The sequence below is a fragment of the Simochromis diagramma genome, unplaced genomic scaffold (genome assembly GCF_900408965.1).
Source record: "Simochromis diagramma unplaced genomic scaffold, fSimDia1.1 OVJJ01000304.1, whole genome shotgun sequence".
NCBI lineage: Eukaryota > Metazoa > Chordata > Actinopteri > Cichliformes > Cichlidae > Simochromis > Simochromis diagramma.
In genome coordinates this window covers 15,417,123-15,438,225 of record NW_024387030.1, presented here as the reverse complement: position 1 = coordinate 15,438,225, position 21,103 = coordinate 15,417,123, and the positions used below count along the sequence as shown (strand labels likewise).

General features: G+C 43.2%; 1 protein-coding gene across 13 annotated transcripts in view; it reads left to right on the top strand.

Moving 5' to 3' along the window:
• LOC120739856 (ryanodine receptor 3-like) overlaps window positions 1-21,103 on the top strand; it is a 104,973-nt gene that overhangs the window by 48,560 nt on the left and 35,310 nt on the right. For 10 of the 13 annotated variants that reach the window (XM_040041796.1, XM_040041791.1, XM_040041799.1 and 7 more), the window contains 20 exons: window positions 456-559; window positions 1,398-1,481; window positions 1,798-1,957; window positions 3,687-3,834; window positions 4,082-4,287; window positions 4,484-4,658; window positions 4,975-5,183; window positions 5,270-5,469; window positions 5,575-5,641; window positions 5,727-5,887; window positions 5,981-6,146; window positions 9,108-9,194; window positions 9,316-9,542; window positions 11,166-11,970; window positions 12,333-12,533; window positions 15,145-15,247; window positions 15,814-15,945; window positions 19,278-19,551; window positions 19,660-19,774; window positions 20,287-20,419. In XM_040041796.1, coding sequence (XP_039897730.1) covers window positions 456-559; window positions 1,398-1,481; window positions 1,798-1,957; window positions 3,687-3,834; window positions 4,082-4,287; window positions 4,484-4,658; window positions 4,975-5,183; window positions 5,270-5,469; window positions 5,575-5,641; window positions 5,727-5,887; window positions 5,981-6,146; window positions 9,108-9,194; window positions 9,316-9,542; window positions 11,166-11,970; window positions 12,333-12,533; window positions 15,145-15,247; window positions 15,814-15,945; window positions 19,278-19,551; window positions 19,660-19,774; window positions 20,287-20,419 — 3,757 coding nt within the window. The remainder of the gene's footprint in view (window positions 1-455; window positions 560-1,397; window positions 1,482-1,797; window positions 1,958-3,686; window positions 3,835-4,081; window positions 4,288-4,483; window positions 4,659-4,974; window positions 5,184-5,269; window positions 5,470-5,574; window positions 5,642-5,726; window positions 5,888-5,980; window positions 6,147-9,107; window positions 9,195-9,315; window positions 9,543-11,165; window positions 11,971-12,332; window positions 12,534-15,144; window positions 15,248-15,813; window positions 15,946-19,277; window positions 19,552-19,659; window positions 19,775-20,286; window positions 20,420-21,103) is intronic. The other 3 variants (XM_040041800.1, XM_040041798.1, XM_040041790.1) reach the window with 1 other exon arrangement.

The window sequence follows — 21,103 nt, the reverse complement described above, 5'->3', positions numbered from 1 at the left end:
TCATTGGACCCACGGAAACAGCTGCATATCTGTACACAGCCCTGCATGTTTTCTTGGTAAACATTCACCATTGCCATGCCACCTCCTCTGAGCAGCATTGCCAAAGGGATTATTTGGCTTAAAGCGCAGCCTCGAGAGAGACGCATTACGCCTCTCACTCGGTATTCCTGCCATACAGCTCTCTGGCTCTGCCAAGAAAACATGCTCTCTTGTCCCTCTCTCATAACATGTTCACTAGAGTAGTCTAATCACTGCAACTAGTAGCACCCAGGACTTAAACCACATGCCCGCCCCCCTTGTTAGTTCACAGTGACAATGAGTTATGAGGCTGTGTATCTCATATGCATAGATCCAGTAGGACTTGATGTACATATGAATGCAGAGCTGCTGAACAGCAATGATGAGAACGTCAGGAGGTGTTTGATATGTGTGTTTTTTCTCTGTTTTCCTCACAGATAAGGGATGATAATAAGCGGCAGCATCCGTGCCTGGTGGATTTCTCCAAGCTGCCGGAAACGGAAAAAAACTACAATCTGCAGATGTCAACGGAGACTCTGAAGTACGGCGAACATGATGGATTGTTTTTGTCTTCATGGACAACACCTCTGTTATAAAAATAGCCTAAAAAACCATATCTGACATATTATTCTCAGATAATGCATTTTCTTTTTTCGTTGGATTTAAACTATTTATGAGGAATATCACAAGTTTAGCTAACAGTTCACTGATCTCATAGTAAAGCTGAAGCGATGACGTGCTGTAGTTTAGTTGTTAGCACTGTTAGGACTTCTTAGCTTTTCTTTCTCTATTGGAAAAACACACACCAGCTACAAGGCTGTGGGCATTCCCATCCTTGACAGAGGTTTCCGCAACGCTGGCTCCACGTGTAGGATGACCTGCCTGTGCTGAGCTTGTCATGCCCCATTTGATGAATAAATGGAGTATCTATTGCTCTAGACTACCAGTAGTCCTCTCTTCTTTAGAGAGACCAGGCTTTCAATACTTACACAGAAATGTGCAAAATGGAGGGGTAGGGTTAAGGTGGAAAGGCCCATCGCAGGTGATTTACATAAATGCTCTTCGAATCAAAAACATAAATGCATGCCGTCAGTAATCTTGATCTGCTGCTTTGGGAGACACATCTGGGTGACAGGGACGAGTTCCTGAAAGACATCAAACTCACTTTTACTGTCGCTCCGTCCGATCACGAGGTGTGATTCACTTGGCGCCCGTTTCGTTGCCGTGGGTATTGCTCGGCCTTTCTTGTGTAACAGATTAGGACACGCGTAATTTAACCCATCGTGCTCTGTTTGGACACATTCAGCAGCCTCTCTGGTTCTTTGCATATACTGTCAAATCAGTTTGTTGGTCACTGTGGTTACTTTTTTCCCCTGCAGGACTCTGCTGGCCTTAGGCTGTCGTATAGTTCACATGAATCCAAATGCTGAGGACTCTCTCAAAAAGATAAAGCTCCCTAAGAAGTAAGTGGGTATGATTATAGCAACGATGCGAGCACACGCACTACTCTTGATATTGATTGTACATCACACAATTGGACAGTAATGACTAGGCCGCTCTATAGTAAGACAGTAAGAGAAATGAAATGAATCAAAATATTTGGTAACCCAATCACAGATCATCCAAAAATGTCCAGCAGTATAAGAAATAAAGGATATTTATTGTGTTTACTGCCATAGAGATTCCCATCAGGCTGTAAATGTAACTAAACTGGTCCCTGTGGTTTAACTGTATCCATAACTGGGGGGAAAATTCCTTTTTCATTGTTTTTTCCTGTAGCTACATGATGTCCAATGGTTATAAGCCGTCCCCTCTGGACCTGTCCGATATCAAACTGACTCCGGGGCAGGAGCTGCTGGTGGACAAACTGGCAGAGAACGCTCACAATGTGTGGGCCAAGGACCGGATCAAACAGGGATGGACATACGGGATTCAGCAGGTATGCTCAAATCCACCAAAGAATCGCCAGACATGTGAACAGCGCTGAGGTTTGGTTAGAAGTGAAAGACGAATAACAACCTTAGATCACTGTGAACACATCTAGGAAAACACATGCTTTAATGTTCAAATTTGATTGAAGAGATTTAAAAAATAGCTTCTCAGAGAACAGGTACATTCAAAAGCAGACATTGTTGCTCTAAAGTGCTTATGAGTGCATCCCTATAATCTAAGAGCAGCAGCTTTACATTGTCCAGAGGTCTGTGCAAATTACTCAGCCAGAAAGTACGTAATGTTCCTGGACATCTGGTGCACGTCTATCCGGTTGTTCAGTCTGACGTCACTAGCCGTGTCTGGGTCGCTGCAGGTCCATATATCAAACGATCACTGTGGCATTACTGAGAGTTGAAAAACTTTCTAAAGTCTTTCATCTTTAATAAAATGATCAGCGTTCTGCTCTACCAGGTGTAACAATTGAGTTTAACATCCAGGCATCCATGAAAACGGAATTTATGACATTTAACGGAGTTAGAAGTTAGCAGGAAGTTAGCTCGCTAGCTTCTATCTAAATACAATATAGCATGTCCTGACTGCCGGGTTTTGGAAACAAATTCAAACGTACAGCTCTGTTATCACTTCCAACATAAATGAAGACAGAAAACTAAACAGCAGTGACGTTTGTAGGGTTACTGAAGTTGGGCTAGCTGGTATATAATGATGTGCTACGTGACCGCTAGCGACACAGCTATGTTAGCATAATATAAACAAGCTAACTTTTTTTCCACTCGATAAAAGTTAACGTGAGTGTTCTCGGTGGTCAGGAACAAATGTAATCGCATGGCAGGATGCTGTAAAACGACCAAACTTCAGCCAGGAGAACAACTGAGATAATCCATCCACAATACGAGGTTAGTCATTCATATACTGCTGCATGGGCTGGGCTGTAGTTACATCCTAAGGTTTTAAAAACTGAGCTTAAATAAATGATTAGCAGTAATAAAAGCCGAGGGAGGTCAACAGGGATCACTGACTGTTTTAGGAGCTTTTTGAGATTAAATAGAAGAAAATACAAAACATTAAACATGTTAACAACACAAAAGCCATATTAAACGCAGACTACTTTAGGCCCGGAAGTAGGATTTGTCACGTCATCACTGAACAACCGGATACAATGTGCTGGGAAAAAATACAAATGCTGCAAAGAAAGAAAAATCTGTTTTCTTAATATGTGGAAGAATACGCTACTTTTGCCTGCTCCCTTATTCACAAGGGGTTGCCACAGTGGGTAGCTCCGCATGTTTGAGTTGGCAAAGCCTTTTTTATGCCGGATCCTTTTCCTGACAAAAGCCCACTGGGATTTGTGTCTCCTCCCGGGATCAAACTGGGGATCTTTTACTTGTCAGGGAATTGTGTAAACCGAAAGGCTGATTTTGTTCTATTTCAGCTTTGTCTGTTATCTTCTCAGTTTCAGACCAGTCTATAGTTCACTTGTGGATTTGTTAACTAATAAAGTAGTAATATTGGACACATAACCAGCTGTAGAGCTTCAGCTACAGGCTCATCAAACAAACCTGAAATAAATAAAAGAAAAAACTCTAATTTAAATTCACAAATCTGCTTCACAACTGAATGAAATCCCTTCATTTGCCTTTCAACTGGTGGGACAAATGAATGTTTTTAAAAAAGGCTTTAAACTTTAACATTTCTCTTGCTGCTTCTCCTCCGTGCAGGATCTTAAAAGTAAGCGTAACCCTCGCCTGGTTCCGTATGCTCTGCTGGATGAACGCACCAAGAAGTCAAACAGGGACAGCCTGCGGGAAGCTATCCGCACTCTGATTGGCTACGGGTACAACATCGAGCCCTCGGACCAGGAAGGCGGTGAGTTTCACCCATGAAAGCGTGCTAATCAAAATGCCCAGAAGTTCAAATTATACAGTGCATAATAAAATGCTCCTTACAAAGAATAAGGATAAAAAAATATGTCCTGATATGGGACTTTGCCTTCCGTCCCCTTTCAGTTTAGAGTGAAAGAGAATAGCCATATGAAATTGCTGCCTTTACCTACAGCCACTGGGTTTTTGCAATTAATATTTCCATTGCTTCTTATTATTCTCCTTTCACCCAGCAGGACAAGTCTCGGAGCGCCTCAGCATTGATAAGATCCGCTTCTTTAGGGTAGAGAGAACGTACGCAGTGAAGACCGGGAAGTGGTACTTCGAATTTGAGGCCGTTACCGGTGGAGACATGAGAGTGGGCTGGGCCAGACCTGGGTGTAAGCCAGATGTGGAGCTTGGCACAGATGAGCTTGCGTTTGTCTTTGATGGATACAGGGTAAGCTGTCAACCAAATCTCAGTTAATCCCGACAGCGTTGGTGAAGTTCACGTAGACTACTCGAAAAATGGCTTTCGCCCTTTATTCTTTCGTATTTAAAAACCTATTTGATTATTTGGTGTTAAGCTCATTTAAAGTAGTTGCTCACATTGTGTGTATATCATATGGTATTCCTTGTGTCTGTACTGTGCACAGGGCCACTGCCTGAACATGGGCAGCCGGCTGTTTGGGCGCTGTTGGCATGCTGGGGACGTGGTGGGCTGCATGATCAACATGGAGGACAAGTCCATGATCTTCACTCTGAACGGGGAGATCCTGATCACCACCAAGGGCTCTGAACTCTGCTTCACGGACTTTGAAACTGAGGATGGTGAGAAAGAGCGTGTATGAATGTGGCTGTGAGGAGCTGTTGAGCACACGTCCTTGCCATCCTGCCCTCATCTTTTAAAGCCTTCAAATGTAGAGCAGAAGGCTTTATCCCAGAACAATCACGGTGGTGATATAAGTTAAAATTGAGCGGCTCCCTGTGTGGAAATCAGCCGTATTTGAAGTGCCACTTGTAAATTGCCTTTTGCAAAAGCTGCATTGATGTTCCATCCCTCCTGCCGTGTATTCTTAAAGACTTCTTTCTCTCCTCCTTCTTTGCTCCCCCCCCTTTGTCTTTATGTCCTTTGTCTGTCCTGCAGGGTTTATTCCAGTGTGTAGCCTCGGTCTGTCGCAGGTGGGTCGTATGAACCTCGGGAAGGATGCTAGCACCTTTAAGTACTACACCATGTGCGGCTTGCAGGAGGGATTCGAGCCATTTGCCGTCAACATGAATCGAGAGGTCACGATGTGGTTCAGCAAGCGTCTGCCTACTTTTGTCAACGTGCCGAAGGACCACAACCACATTGCGGTAAGAAAGAAGAAACTGTGAAATTGTTAAAAACGATTGAATTGGCCTAGACGATGAACGCGAAGATTGTCATCGTTTGTTTGCAGGTAACCAGGATCGACGGCACCATCGACAGCCCTCCTTGTCTCAAAGTCACCCACAAGACGTTTGGGACGCAGAACAGTAACGCAGACATGGTGTTTTGTCGTCTGAGCATGCCTGTGGAGTTCCACTCTGTCTTCAAGATCAGCCCTGTGGTGGACATGAACGGTGTTCATGAGGAAGAAACCCTTAAAGTCAAACACAGGTGCTGAACTTCCCAAAACTGTGACTTTAAGCTCTTTTGCGAGAAAACCTCGAATCCGACATGTTATCTGCTCGCTAATGACTTTTTGAATATGGTTTCTGATAGATATCCACTGAGATCTGTGAGGCACAGCGATGAAAGTAGACGAGTGGACTACAGCAGCATCACTACGGTACAGAAGAAACGTCTGTTTGCAGCTGCAAAAACTAAATGCGTTTTCATTTTTGGCTGAGTCTCTCTTCTCTGTTTTGTTACAGTACTACCATTCAGTGAGGGTCTTCGCAGGTCAGGACCCTGCCTGTGTGTGGGTTGGATGGGTTACTCCTGACTACCATTACTATAGCAACAACTTCAACCTCAGCAAGAATCGTACAGTGACTGTAACCCTGGGCGATGAACGTGGGCGAGTCCACGAGAGGTGACGCCCTCTGTGTTTATATGTAATAAATGCTGACGATTATTTTTAATTACTAACCTTGTAAAGATTTTTATATATGCTTATTACTGACAGCGTGAAGAGGAGTAACTGCTACATGGTGTGGGGTGGTGATGTCACCAGCACTTCCCACACCTCCGGTCGCAGCAATGTGGATCTGGAGATCGGCTGTCTAATAGATTTGGCCACTGGCCTATTGACATTCACCGTCACTGGCAAAGATATCTCTACCTCCTACCAGGTACAACACACACAGCAATATAACTATTGCTATGTTTCTCTATAATTAAAAGTATCTAGTGTGATGGGTGCAACCCAAAATAACTATGCTACCGAACTAATAAAAAGTAAATTTACAAAACTGTGCAAAAGTCTTGAACCTCTTCATCAGTTTTTTATATTTTGCTAGGAAAATAGAAATAAGGTGAAAGATTGAATGGAAATACAAAATATGGGGCAAAAACAGAGTTTGTACAATTCTAATGAGCTTGAAAGTCAATATTTGACACAACTGCCTTTGTTTTCCAACACATTTCTACGGTAAATAGTCTTCAGGAATAGTCCTGCAGGCTTCTTTAGGACATTCAATGATTTTCAGATGTTGGCTCCCCTTTGGTAAATTGTAAATGGAAAGTTATATTGTCTTTGGACTGTGGGAGGAAGCCGGAGTACCCGGAGAGAACCCACGCAAACACGGGGAGAACATGCGAACCCTGGACTTGAACTCAGGACCTTTTTGAAGTGAGGCAACAGTGCTAACCACCGTGCCACTGTACTACAGTTAGTGGGGTTAGGTTGATTGGAAACTCTAAATTGTCCATAGGTATAGATGTGGGAGTGAATGCGAGTGTGAATGGTTGTCTATCTGTTAGCCCGGCGACAGACTGGCGACGTGTCCAGGTGTACCCTGCCTCTTGCGCTAAGACAGCCGGGATAGACTCCCCCTGTGACCCTGAAAAAGGATAAGCAGAGAATTCCCAATCAAACATTAAGAGCTTTTATCTACGCTTTCTATGCCTATTCACGTGCATCGGGGGCTGAAAAATTAAACCGTTGCCAATCAGATCCTTTCCAGATGCTATTTCATGCTGGATCAAAATCTGACAGCACTTCTCACAGTTCCATCAGTTTTGACAAAATCCACAACACCACTGACTGACATGCAGCTCCAAATCAGACAGAGCTTCTTCTGTGTTTTACAGATGGCTGTAGACACTCACTGTTGTACCTCTTTCCTTACCTCCTCACTACACATTGACGAAGATTTGGAGAAAAACGTTCTTTCCATAAGACCTGTTCTCACTGATTTACATTCTAGTTCATATGTAATGTGGCATACCTCAGCTTTTCTTCTCGTTTTCCTTCCTTAAGAATGAAAAAGGCAATCTTGTGCCTGTCAGACTGTGTTGTTTTTTTGTACATTTTGTATATATATTTTTTTGAAGATTCAAGGAAAAAATTATGTTTTTGCAAAAGGCTGCTAGTAAAAATGTCAAAGATACAATTTAATATTCGCTCTTTTTGTCTGTTACGTGAAGACACAACACTTGTTCGTCCCTTGAGTTATGTGTTTGTTATGCTTGAATGATTCATAGGTTGGAGTGAAGTGTTAACTTTAAAAAAAACCCAGAGGACTGTGACGCAAAACCAATTGAAAACTTTAAAAGAACATCTGGCTCATTGGAAACAAAACTGTGAATTTGGACATCAATTTCAGGGTCTGCAAGTGCAGCCATAAACAATTCCCATCACTCCCACTTTTGAATCACCCTTTGAATCACCTGAATACCTGCACATCACCATTGTGCCCTGGAAATGCTTCCACGAATGCTGCTGTTTGGTCTCTGTTTATCGTAGTTCTCATCATCGCTGATGGTCCTTGACAGTGTCACGGCGACAAAAGTTTATATTTGATGATGATAGCAAAATCACAAATATGCAAGTGGTCAGAGCTGGATGCTCAAGGAGAGAACCATGAGGGGAATAGCAGTTAAATTTAATAAATCAGGTCAGTTTGTACACTAAGGAGCTTGGAAAGAAAAGCGTCTGGACTTCTTTAAGTTGCTTGAAGACGTTTTACCTCTCATCTGAGAAGCTTCTTCAGTTCTAGGGTCAAATAGTGGAGAGTCCCAGGTTTAAGCCCTATGGGAGTGACCCCCAAGAGAGACATGGACCCCCTGTTGATCCTCTACCTAATCATATGAGCCAAGGTGTGAAAATCGGTGTGGGTCACAATCAGCCAAGGTTTTGGGTGTACCCGCTGTGAAACCTAGCCCCACACAGTTGGTGTCATAAGCCACTGCATCTGTTCAAAGATGTTCGTTCACAGTGGACATAGATGGCTTCTTTCACTCTGTCCTCGAAAGAGTGACCTTTGCCCTTTAGATGCAGATGGATAGCTCTTGTCCCGTTGAGGTGGCTCTTCTATGTTGTGCCATATGTTTATGAAGTGGCTGTTTGGTCTCTCCGATGTAGAGGTCTAAGCGACTTGAGCGAACTGAAGAAGCTTCTGAGAGGTGAAACGTCTTCAAGCAACTTAAAGAAGTCCAGACGCTTTTTCTTTCCAAGCTCCTTAAACTACGATGACCTGGATGATTGAGAACCTTCACAGACATTTTGTAGAGTTTTATGGCTTTAGTTGTGGATCTTTTTTGGTATCAGCTTGTAAAATGATTTATAAAGGATATCAAGTCTTTTGCGAAGTAGATGCATGCATGCATTAATATCCTTATTCTTCACTAGCCTAATATTGGCCATGCATATATCCCTGCGTCTCCAGTTTAATCTGATGACCTTGAGAGTAACTTAATTTAAGACTTAATTTAAGACATATTTACTGAACAGAGAAGTGACTGTGCATCTTGTTGAATTGTGGACTTGTTGTTCAGATGTCCTCTCAAAAGTAAATCTCAAATAATCTTTCAGAGGGTGTAATCTTCTTACGTTCTTCCTCACTGAAATTCTTTGAGACTTCACACAGTGCTGACTCATCGCCGACACTCTTAAATGTTCATGTGTACTCACACACACACACACACACACACACACAGGCAAGCTAAACTGCACTAAGTAGCAGAGTTTTCATGATGCATCATTAAGCTGCTTTCCTTAAGTCACGCTTTCAAGCTCCTTCTCAAGCTTTTGATATTTACTTCCTGTTTGGACCTTTTGTTTGCTTTCTTTTCACTTTTCTCTGCTCCAGGTGGAACCAAACACCAAGCTTTTCCCCGCTGTGTTTGTGCGACCCACCAGCCCCAGCCTCTTTCAGTTTGAACTGGCTAAAATAAAGGTGCGTGGCTCCTAATTTTACTTTTCCATTACAACAGGCTTACTTTTGTGTCTGCAGTACCATAGAAATGAATGCTGTGCTCAGACAGGATTCCCATCAGCTGTCTCTGTGTGCTCTCCAGAACGCCATGCCTCTGTCATCAGCCATCTTCAAGAGTGAGCATAAGAACCCGGTTCCACAGTGTCCGCCCCGACTGGATGTCCAGACCATAAACGCCGTGCTGTGGAGCCGCATGCCCAACAGTTTCCTCAAAGTGGAAACGGCCAGGGTTAATGAGAGGCATGGATGGGTGGTTCAGTGCGTGGAGCCCCTGCAGATGTTGGCAGTGCACATACCTGAAGAGAACAGGTGTGAAACAAGGCTTAGTTCGCTTATAAGCTGGATTTGTTACTTTTTAAAGCACACTAGTCAGTGCACACAGTATCTTAAATGTTTAATCTATACAGGAAGTTTCAAACCTTTTTTACCGAGGACCAGAGACAGCATGCAACTGCCTGTTGTAACACAACTTGTGTTCTTTATTCTTAAACAAAAGATGTACTAAATACTGATCTGCTAAGTTCTTTTTGTTTTGTGATCAGAACAAGGCTAACTGTTTCGCCCCATTTCTATTTTCTTAAAGCTAATTTCCTGTTTCATCTAGCTTTATTTTTAGCTTAAAGTAATGACAGTGGTATTCATATTCTCATTTAACTCTTGATAAAGACAAGCTTCCTGTAACCATCAGCACACATTGCAATAAAGTGATTTGGTCATATTTTATTTTTTGGTAACACAGTAATTTTTTTTTAAATCTCAACAGTCACTCAGGATTTTCTGCTTTCCTCAGTTTTATGTCGCTGTGTATTAAAATGTCCTCGGCTATAAGCTGTTAGACAGACAAAACAGGTTTGAAGTTGTCACCGTGGGCTTCGCTAAATCATCATGCTGATTTTTTTTAACTGTTTGTGACAAGTGTATTAAGGAACCAGAAGGATTAAGGGACAGGGAGTTTCAAGTTATTATCACCTTCCATTCTGACGTATAACTGTTAAGATTCTGGCCACTGAACCTTTAAAATTTAAGAGCAAGACGTGAGTTTAGAGTGCAGTGCCATTAGCTATGACTAGCAAACTTGGTTAGTAACCTACATCACATAAACACATGATTCTTAGTTAATGGTAAGCAACAAACAACCAATAACAACTAATAAAGTACTGTAATTTCACCACACAGTTATCCATATTTTCTGTCAGACAGAAAAGGCACCAACAACACAAAAATGGTTGAGTGACTCAGATTAGCTAGCGTGAAGCCTAGCGGCTAGCGGGCAGCCACCTGTGAGTGAAAGCAGCCATGCTCCTCACAGTTAGTGTGAAGGGGGGTAAATTAGCTGTAGAGGGAAAAATCATTCTAACCCTCAGCTGTGAAAGCCTCACCCAGCCGGGCAAGTAGGCAGCCAAGTTTGTGAACACAATAACTAGAGAATGAGGCGATGTAGGGTTTTCAAATTGATACCATAACAATAATACCATATCTGTTAGAAATGTCAGGCAAATTTGAATCTCAGTCACCTTGAAGGTCAAGTTTTCTGAAAATCTTGTGATGCGATAACTAAAGATGTAAGTCACCTTGGATTTTCACATTAATAGTATTTTTTTATACCAGGTTGTAAACCTTCCATGGTAAAGTTGGACACTTTAAGACTGGGTTTTATTGAGAGTCACTCACTTATGGAGACATCTTTAATGACCATTTCAAGTCCAACTGCACTGAACTGGCTTTACTTTTTAGCTCTAGAGGATGCTGCTTGAGAATTTCACATTGGATGCTGTCAGATGTAAAAAGCAACTTACTGGCTTAAAAAAAATCCCCAAGATAGAAAAATATGAGTTTTTAAAGTTTCTCCCTGACCACAAAGTAGACTAGATCACAAAATTCGTGTTATGAACCATCATGAATTCTGCTAATTCTTGCTCTTTTTAATGAAAGGTGCGTTGACGTCATGGAGCTCTCGGAGCAGGAGGACATGAAGAAGTTCCACTATCACACCTTGAAACTGTACTGTGCCCTCTGCGCTCTGGGAAACACTCGTGTGGCCCACGCCCTTTGCAGCCACCTGGACCAATCACAGCTCTTGTACACCATCGACAATCAGTACCTGTCTGGCATGTTACGCGAGGGCTTCTACAATGTTCTGATTAGCACCCACCTGGAGACAGCCAAAGAGGCACGACTCATGATGAAAGATGAGTTCGTCATTCCTGTCACGGCCGAGACACGCTCCATACGTCTCTTTTCTGATGCTTCTAAAAAGCACCTCCCGCCCGGGGTGGGGCTTAGCACCTCCCTGAAACCACGCCTAAACTTTACCCCACCGTGCTTCATCAGCACCAAACGGGAGCATCTGTACAGTCCCCAAATCCCACTGGATGCACTGAAGGAGAAAGCGATTTCGATGTTGACAGAGGCTGTTCAAAGCGGAGGGCACCACATCCGAGATCCTGTCGGAGGATGCGTGGAGCACCAGTTTGTTCCAATCCTGAAGCTCATTAGCACCTTGCTGACGATGGGTGTTTTAGGAAGCGAGGACGTTCGTAAGATTTTACTGCTCATTGACCCGAACGTCTTCAAAGAGGCAAGAGAGGAGGGAGCCACGGGGGCCACAGACAAAGAGGGACTAACAGGGGCAGAGGAAAAGGCGGTGGAAGCTGGAGAAGAAGAGGCAATCAAAGAGGCTCAACAGCCAATGGAAGGACTGCTGGAGAAGAGGCTGCCAGAGCCGGTTAAACGACAGGTGATCGTGAAAACACACACAATTGTATACACAACAGACAAATAAACATGACCAAAACATGTGAAATCGATGCACATTGTAATCTTAAAGTGACAATCCACAGCTACGAACTAACCACACAGCTGTCCTCTCAAATGCTCCGTAACTGCTCTAATGTAATAGGCCCATTCAGAGATCAGCCAAACATGAAATAGCTCCGTCTCGTATCGAACAAATGATCTCACGAGTAAATATCTCTTTAACAAGTGGGATAATGTGAAGCCATATAGGCATTTCGATATGTTTCTGTCATTCTTGATAACTAACACCTGCTTTTTCACAACAGTGATGGAAGAGTACCTGTTTGTGTGCCTCCTCTCCAGATGTGCGAGCTGCTTCACTATTTCTGTGACTGCGAACTGAAGCACCGTATCGAGGCCATTGTGTCCTTTTCTGACAGCTTCGTGTCCAAGCTGCAGTACAACCAGAAGTTCCGCTACAATGAGCTGATGCTGGCCCTCAATATGTCTGCTGCTGTTACAGCAAAGAAGACCAAAGAGTTCAGATCACCGCCTCAAGAACAGGTGAGAAGAAGCACGCCGGGTCTAAGCCAGCGGATCCCAAAGTAGGAAGTAAAATGCAGCATTTCGATCACTGACTGGCCTGTTCCAGTTTAGATGATTATCTTTTACAGCCATTCTGCTGTAGATTTACTGCTGTGTTTGGGATTGTTATCCTGCTGTATGACAAAGAATTTGTACAAGCTTTAGCTGTTGGAGAGACGGCCTCACATTTGACTCTCAAATACTTCAGTACAGAGTTCATAGACTTTTTCCAGCTACACAATTTCTGTAGCTGCAAAACAAAAGCCAAATCATCTCCCTCCACCGCCATGCTTGACAAGTGGTAAGAGCTGTTATGTGCTGATATGCTGTGTTTCATTTGGCACTGTGCAATATGGCCAAACATCTCAATGATACACAGAAATCACAAAAGTATTCTCCTGATTTGTTCTTTGTAGAGAGAAATGGCTTTCTTCTTGCAGCTCTTCCAAACAACCCTTACTTGTTCAGTCTTTTTGTATTTATAGTGTCATGAAATTGAACATTTACCACAAGGCCTTCTGTGAGCATTGCACATCTGAAATTGGGCTCAATTTTCTTGGATGTCTTGAATGTTTGCTACTACTGAATAATCTTAATCACTGCAGAGTGATTGACTTCAAACTGTTTGGAAATAGCCTCGTGGCTATTGGCTATTGCTTCTCTAAGACCATTGGTGGTCTAAGGCATTGTGTTAACACACACCTGAAATCTCCAGACAACATCTGCCTACTGATGATCAATGAGCTGAGTGTGTTTGATTAACAGCACCTAGCTGCCACTAACCCTCCTAATCCCAAAGGAAACAATAAGGGTGTGTTTAATTTTTCACATTTTACCTTCATTTGTGTCGTATTGTTTTTGTTCAGTTGAGACTGTTTACCAAATTTTAAAACCCGACACTCACCAGATTATTCCATTTTTACGTTAAAGCATTAAAAAAAAGAGGTGATGTATTGCGCTTCTCCACCACAGCACCACTTTTCATCTGTGCCGGGGCTCCCTCGTGACAGCTTTACCCCGGCAGTTGTGTACCTCTGCTAATGGGTTTCTGACAGTGCGCATATCTCCCGAGTGATCGTAGTGACGCTCGTGTGACGCAAGTGTGCAAAATAGCTGCAGAGGGTAAATGGCAGTAATTGTGCATCATTTAGAGAAAGTGTCACGATTAGTGGAGTGGACTCAGGCGCAGACCACAAGTTTCTTCAAATCAAAAGTGAATTTATTTACAGTGTTCTCCACGGTGAAATATATACACACACACAACGGTGTCTGGGGAAAAGGGGCCGGGGTTCCAGGGTCCGGGAGTGAAAGGGGCAGGAGTCCAGGGAGGGGAGATTTCCATACAGCCCTCGCAAACACACACAGCTCCTCTTCTTTCCTCTATCACTCTTGCTCACGCTCAGTCACCGTGCACAGGGAAACGGGTCCAGGGGAAATCTATACACAGACAGAGAAACAGTTGGTCTCCTGGTTCAGACGTACTCACGAACAAACTTTGCAGAGTGCAGGACGACTGACGCTGATGGCTCAACGATCCAGCGACGAGTAGAGCAGACTCGCCACCTTAAGTAGGACTCAAATTCTCATAATCAGCGGCAGGTGTGCTGATCATCTCCAGGTGCGTGGGCCAGGAGCAGGAGCCCATACTGAGCTCCGCCCCGGCAGGAGAAAGAGAGAGTGGGAGAGGACGAGAGAGAAAGGGAGAGCAGAGGCGAGAGAGGAGAAAAAACAAAACAAAGCGCCTGACTGCTGTCAGCTGGCGAGGTGCAGGGGACCATGACAGAAAGAATAAAAAAAGAATATGTGACTCTGTAATAACTCAGTATACGGAAAACCTGCAGGCTCATGGCTTCAACTGATTGGTCAGCACCGTTGTTGTCTGAATACGCGACTAATTTGAGATTAATGTAGATTTTGGTTCAGTTCTTTCTGCCTCTTTTAGCCCAGAGAGAACCAGAGCTGCTTCTGGCTCCTAATGTTTCATAAAGCTCTCTTCTTTGTCTATATGTGAGAGTGTGCGAGCAAAGCTTCAAGGCAAATTCATTCCTCTTGGTCTTGGTTTGATGGCATTGCTTCCCCGGGAGGGCACACTCATCTGCACAAGAGTGCACATACATAGAGCATTTCTTTAAGGTCACGGCTGCTGACAGAATTCAGTACAGCACAGCTCGTTTAATGGCTTGTCATGGTGTCCTTCGGCCTGTTAGTGCAGAGAGAGAATTAGCCACTCGAGCTGCGTTTTTTCTCTGTGATTCCTGCAATCACAACATTATAACAAAGCTGGGATAGTCTCCAGCCCTGCACAATGTACTACAGTAATTTGTATATAGAATAGAATAAAATAGAATAATCCTTTAATTGTCCCACAAGGGGAAATTTGGTTGTAACAGCAGCCAGAAAGACACATATACAACAAACAGGACACAGGACACGGAACAGAAACATACACAATTTTTTTTACTTATTTACATTAAGGACAATGGTTACTATAAACAGAGTACTGTACAGTTATTAAACTAAATAAAAATAACTAACTATGCATTTTTTTGTATCTCTATGCATCTAATTTGAACATTTTCCCACATTTTAGATCAACATGCTGCTGAACTTCAGTATGGGAGAGGACTGCCCGTGCCCTGCAGACATCCAGGAGGAACTCTATGATTTTCATAATCAGCTGCAGCTCCACTGTGGTGAGATGCAGCTCTTGCAAAAACATTATGAACCGCAACGCTAAACTGTTTATGTTTATTACAACACATATATCATCATTTTGCAACATGATGCAGCAATGTTACATTTCCCTGATTGCTTTTAGAATTCATTACAGTTATTTTACCGAGGCAGCACAAACCGGCATCATGGCTGATAATGTAAGAATAATAAACAAAACAAACATCCTTATGAAAAATGCTTTACGTGCACATATTTCTTGGCACTGTTAGCTGCCGTTGCGTCGCCATCAGCAAAATTGTGCCTGTACTTCATGAGATGTTTCTTCCTCTCTCTCTGCAGCGCTTTCTGCCAAGGCAGAAGATTTGAACGTTCGCTGCTTCCGCAATTTCTCTGACATCTTGATGTTTTGATAAATAATTGAATCGCCCTCCCTTCCGTGGTGCTGCCGAGCTAATGGCGGCCTCACCTGCGCAAAAAAAACAAAGAAACTTTAAATTGCTAAGAAATAAGAAGAGGGAATAGTTGTCCTGCGCGTCTGCGCATCATGCACATTGTGGTTGTTTTTTCTCTCTGTGTAATGCAGGAATCCCGATGGAGGAAGATGAAGACGAGCAGGATACATCGATTAAAGGTCGCCTCCTTATGCTGGTGAACAGGATCAAAGGCCAGGCGCACAAAGCAGAGGAGCCCACGAAGATGGAGCAAGCTGCACCCTGTGAGGAAATCACTGCTTTCATTGCGCTGCATGAATGATGGAGCTGTGCCTACTGTATCGTTACACCTGAACCTGGTTAAGAGCTAACGATGATGCGGATTAAAAGTTAATTAGTGAGCAGGGGAACAACAAATTTGAGGAATATGACTGCAGAAGCATACCGAATCACAAGTGGAAGCAGTTTACTCTTAGGATGTGTTACTTCATAGTCAAGCTGTCCAACAACAAGAAACAAACGTGTCCTTGAGCAAGACATGGAACTGGTTTGGTTTGTTGTTGTTGTTTTCCCATAAAAGCACAAGTGCTGAGCTCACGCCTTGTACATTTAGTCCCTGCTACATTTTGCTCATTCATGGCCTTGTTCACCTCTTTCTGTACAACCTCTGTGTCTCTCTTTGTGTTCCTGGCACAAAAGAGAGGGCAGAATTAACAGGAGATGTTTCTGTATTGCACTTCTAGCACCCTCAGTCTTGCCTCTATTTGTCTGCCGCTGCCACGTGGACTGATTCACTGGGTAGCAGTCATTTCCATTTCAATTTCCCTTCAATTTCATTATGGAAATATGCAGCCTGGTGGAGCAGAGAGGCTTCAGAGTGAAGAGGATCCTGTGTCAGCCGCTCCGGGAGATGAGAGCGGGGAAACGAAAGGGAAAAAAAATCCAAAATCGTCAGCGATAAAACTCAATGCTTAACCTGATTAAACTCACAGACACGTGCAGACTGCATGAGATCGAGCACAAACATAGCAACACAAACGTTTCAGTAGCAGGTCCAAATAACGGGTGTGCCGCAAGAGTGCAACTGCGAGATGTGTCTAATTGCCTCTCTCAGGGATCAGGGACCACCACTGAATGTGAGTGACCACAAGTTCTTATTTAACTGGGCAAAGTTCTGTTTAGAGTTGGATATTTTGTGCTTAAAGACAAATTGCACACTTAGGCCAGCCCTAAAGCATCCCTACTTTACCTCTCTAATGGTGACCATACTGTAACCTGCCCAAATAATCATCCTGTGTTCAAAATGTCTTGAAACTAGTGGTTTAAGGTTATTTACTCATCATGAAAGTGCCACAGACAAATCACATATACAAATATGATAGATCTCTTAAATGGTTTTCCTAGATGTTAGGATATTCAAATGGCACAACAAAAAAAGATTCGATCCACTGGTGTCGTTGCTGAATGATTTTAGTGTGGACCAAAGTTGTGGACCAACTGACCGTTGTCCTCATCCCTGTTATCGTCCCTCTTCGTGCAGTTACAAAACTGAGCTGGCTCGTGCTTTGTTCTGTCCTTTTATCATACACTGATGAGCCACAATAACCTTCCAGATGATCAGCTGCATTTCCACAGGACCTCTTGGGCTATTTTGTGATATCCACTGGGGATTTAAATGACCATGGATGCTTGTGTGATGTGTTTAAAACAATCTATAGTTGACTGATACTTTTCAAAGTAACATTCACATGAAGCCCAGCAGAGTGTTGCACTGCAAAGAAACAATACTTTTTATTCACCTCACCTGTAAGTGTTTTTAATGTTGTTGTGTATATTATGTGTCTGGGATTGTAGATAACGTTTAAAACTAGATATATGCTTTAGTGCAGCAGTCTCCAACCCCTGGACCGTTACTGGTCCATGAGTCATTTGGTACCGGGCTGCGAGAGTTGAGGCTCGGGTGTGAAATTTATCGGTTTTATCGTTTTTTAACGTTAACTCGGTTTCCCGGGGTCTTTACCCGTGTGTTATGAATAAATCTTCTTTTTTTTGGTACCGGTACTGGTTTTATTTTGTTGTATTTATCCGCGACACCTTAAAGGCCGCTCCGTGAAAATATTGTCGGACATAAACCGGTCCGTGGCGCAAAAAAGGTTTAGTGTGCTTTAGTGTCTACGGTTTGTCATTTGTTGGGGTTTCCTTTTAAGTGGGTTTAGGCTCCAAGGAAGTAGTAGGACACCAAGTGAAGAAGACACCTATTAAATTTTGGTGCTGCGATTCAGGCTGTAACTGCTCTTCATCACGTCATCTCTCTTTCTCTCCTGGAGTCCCTGAAGATACAGATGGCTCCGCTGTCTCAGCCATTATTTCATAAGAATGAAGTAAAAGGAGCACAGAAGCTGTTTGGTTTAGTTTATCCAGTAGGAGCATTTAATGGTCAGAGATGAGGAGATCTGTGTGTGTGTTTCCGTCACTGTGACTCTGGATAGTCCAGCTTTCTTTACTGGGGCGTAGTAAGGGAGAAAGTGGGAGAGCAGTATATTTAACAGCAAAGCAGGCAGTGACTGTGTTTGATAGAGTGACAGAGTGCGAGTCAGGTGCTTGCTGAGAGAGGAAAAAAATGTCGCTTCTTAATCTCGAGCTTGTGCATCTGCCCTTTCTCTGACACCCACGCAGCTCTCGGCAGCAGGATCTGTTACTGGTGCCATCCTGCTGGCTTCCCGCCCATCTCACAAAAAACCACAGACGCACACCCGTGCACTGACTGACAGTCTGCTGTCAAACAGTCTTTTGAAAACCAAGAGAACCAATCAACCAAACAGACACGTGGTCTTAAAAACGCAATCGCCTAATTGCAGTACTGTTAAGGAAATCAATTGTGTGTTAATGACTCCATCGTTTATGGTACCGGACTGTTTAATTGATGTTTTTTTCCATCCTTTGTGTGTTCATAACCATAAAAAAGCAAAAAAACAAACCCACACTATTGATCCAGTTTTAATGAAGCCTTAAGAGTAACCCACATATGAGCTGTCCAAACAAATGTTTCCTTTTAACTGCAAAGGCAGAACTATTAAAACCATATCCTGTTTCCTTCTTTATTCTTTACATAACAGTGGATCTTTCTGCCCCACTGAAAGTGTGGCTTTGGCATAAATTAATACTTTTCAAAGATTAGCTCATGTGACACAAGCATCCCGTTTTTTGTTGTTGTTTTTTAAAGCCACGTGAAGACTTTGATGTTGCCGTCTTTCTTCTTTCTTCTTTCTGTTCTTAAGGTCTTATTTGCCACATGGAGCAAGTTCTTTTATTCAATATTCAAGCGTCAGTTGTGAAAAAGAAAGCACGCTGTCAAGTAGGCAGGTTAATGGAGGGAATTTGTGCATTAATGTGTGCCTACTGTATGTTAAGTGCCTCTTGTTGTGACCCCAGCTAATGGGAAGAGGGTCAAAGTCAATGTTCCTTTCAAGGCCCGTGATGTACAGTAAGGATTTCGAAACGATACAGCGAGCGCTTCTGCCACGGCGAGCCTTTCTCTGCTTTGCTGTTTAATACGAGGCAATCAGCTTGTTTAATAAAAGGAAACTGAGTCGTCTTTGCTCATGTTTATTTCCAGCCAATCTGAAAGAGCTTATCTCTCAGACCATGGTCAGCTGGTCCCAGGAGTGTCACATCCAGGACCCTGAACTTGTTCGCAAAATGTTCAGCCTGCTGAGGAGGCAGTACGACAGCGTTGGAGAGCTGCTCCGGGCCATGAGGAAGACGTACACCATCAGCGCTGCCTCGGTCCAGGACACCATCAACCTCTTGGCCTCCCTGGGTCAGATCAGGTCTCTGCTGTCAGTTCGAATGGGAAAGGAGGAGGAAAAGCTCATGATTGATGGACTGGGGTAGGTCATTCGACTCGTATGGAACTGATTTAGATAGAAAAACTGTTTTTTTTTCTTTCAGCAAACACCTAAATATTCAAAGTTTGCTTCTTTTCATGTGCTTTTTAGTGACATTATGAACAACAAGGTCTTCTACCAGCACCCGAACCTGATGAGAATACTGGGCATGCACGAGACTGTCATGGAGGTCATGGTCAATGTCCTCGGAGGAGACAAGTCCCAGGTTTAACATCTTCTGCTTTACCCACATGGAGTCTGTAGCACCATCTCAGCAGAAACTGTTTTAATCCAGTCTTGCATGCTTTCCTTTGTGTGTAAAGCATGGTCGCAGAGCAGGTTTGCATTAATGAGGACGTGGTCCTGACAACGCAGAAGGGCAGAAAGGGCAGACTGAATCGGGCTGGCTTGCTGGCAGCGTGTGACGATGTCAGGCCTTTTACGCATCAATTAGAAGCCGAGACATGCGGGGGGAGTTTAGAGTAACACGCATGAAGGAAGTCATTACTGTAAACTCAGTTCCCCAGAGTGAAGCAACAGTTTCTCCAAAACCACTTATGATCAGCTGCTTTTCGAGAGACACTTCTGTATCCAGGGATAAAAGTGGTCATGTCCACTCATAAAAGCATGGCTGCTGCCTGCAGTCATTTCAAAACTTTAAAAGATGCAGTTTACTCTTATTAATATCCAAGTGAAGGCATTTGAGCCTCTTAGGCTCTGTTTTATCCTACCCTTCAGGAAATTGCCTTTCCCAAGATGGTGGCCAGCTGTTGTCGCTTCCTGTGCTACTTCTGCCGGATCAGCCGTCAGAATCAGAAGGCCATGTTTGACCACCTCAGTTACCTACTGGAGAACAGCAGCGTGGGCCTAGGTGGGTACAGCCATGTTTAGAACAGGAGTGTAGTGGTTTACACATTCGTGTAACAAGTGAAAAATCCTCCGGTTTGGTCCCAGTGTTGTGGCAAAAAGTCATTTCTGACATTTCTGTGCTTTTTAAATGTCGATTAACTTTGTTTATATTGGTAAATACACTAGTGAACCGGATTAAGGGGTCATATATAAAATCTAATCTAATCTAATATGTGAGTATTACGTGATGTATGACTTTATGACTCTACATTATGGTTCCCACATTATAATCAATGTTGTCCTTTTTGGTCACTTAAAGTATATTTATAAAACTGGGATGTCATATTTGTTACTGTATAGATAACAGTCACTCAGCCAAAAACCGTTTGCAGCTTCTGACAGGAATATTCTTTCTGGCTCAAAATAACTTAATATCAATTATTTATATTCTTTATCAAGTGACTTATGCCAGTTTAAATTCCTGCAATCGCTTTTTGGCAAATACCAGGAGGAGACACACATCCCTTCCTAGTTGCATCAGGAAGAATATAAGAAAACAATCTGCCAATCAGAAACAAGCTGACCTGACCACTGTGGCGACCCCTTTGTGAATAAGGGAACAGCTTAAAGTAGCTAAGTGGCTGTCGAATTCTCTGAAAGGAGCCAAAGATCTCTTTCATTTCAGCCAGAGGATATGTGAAAGCTG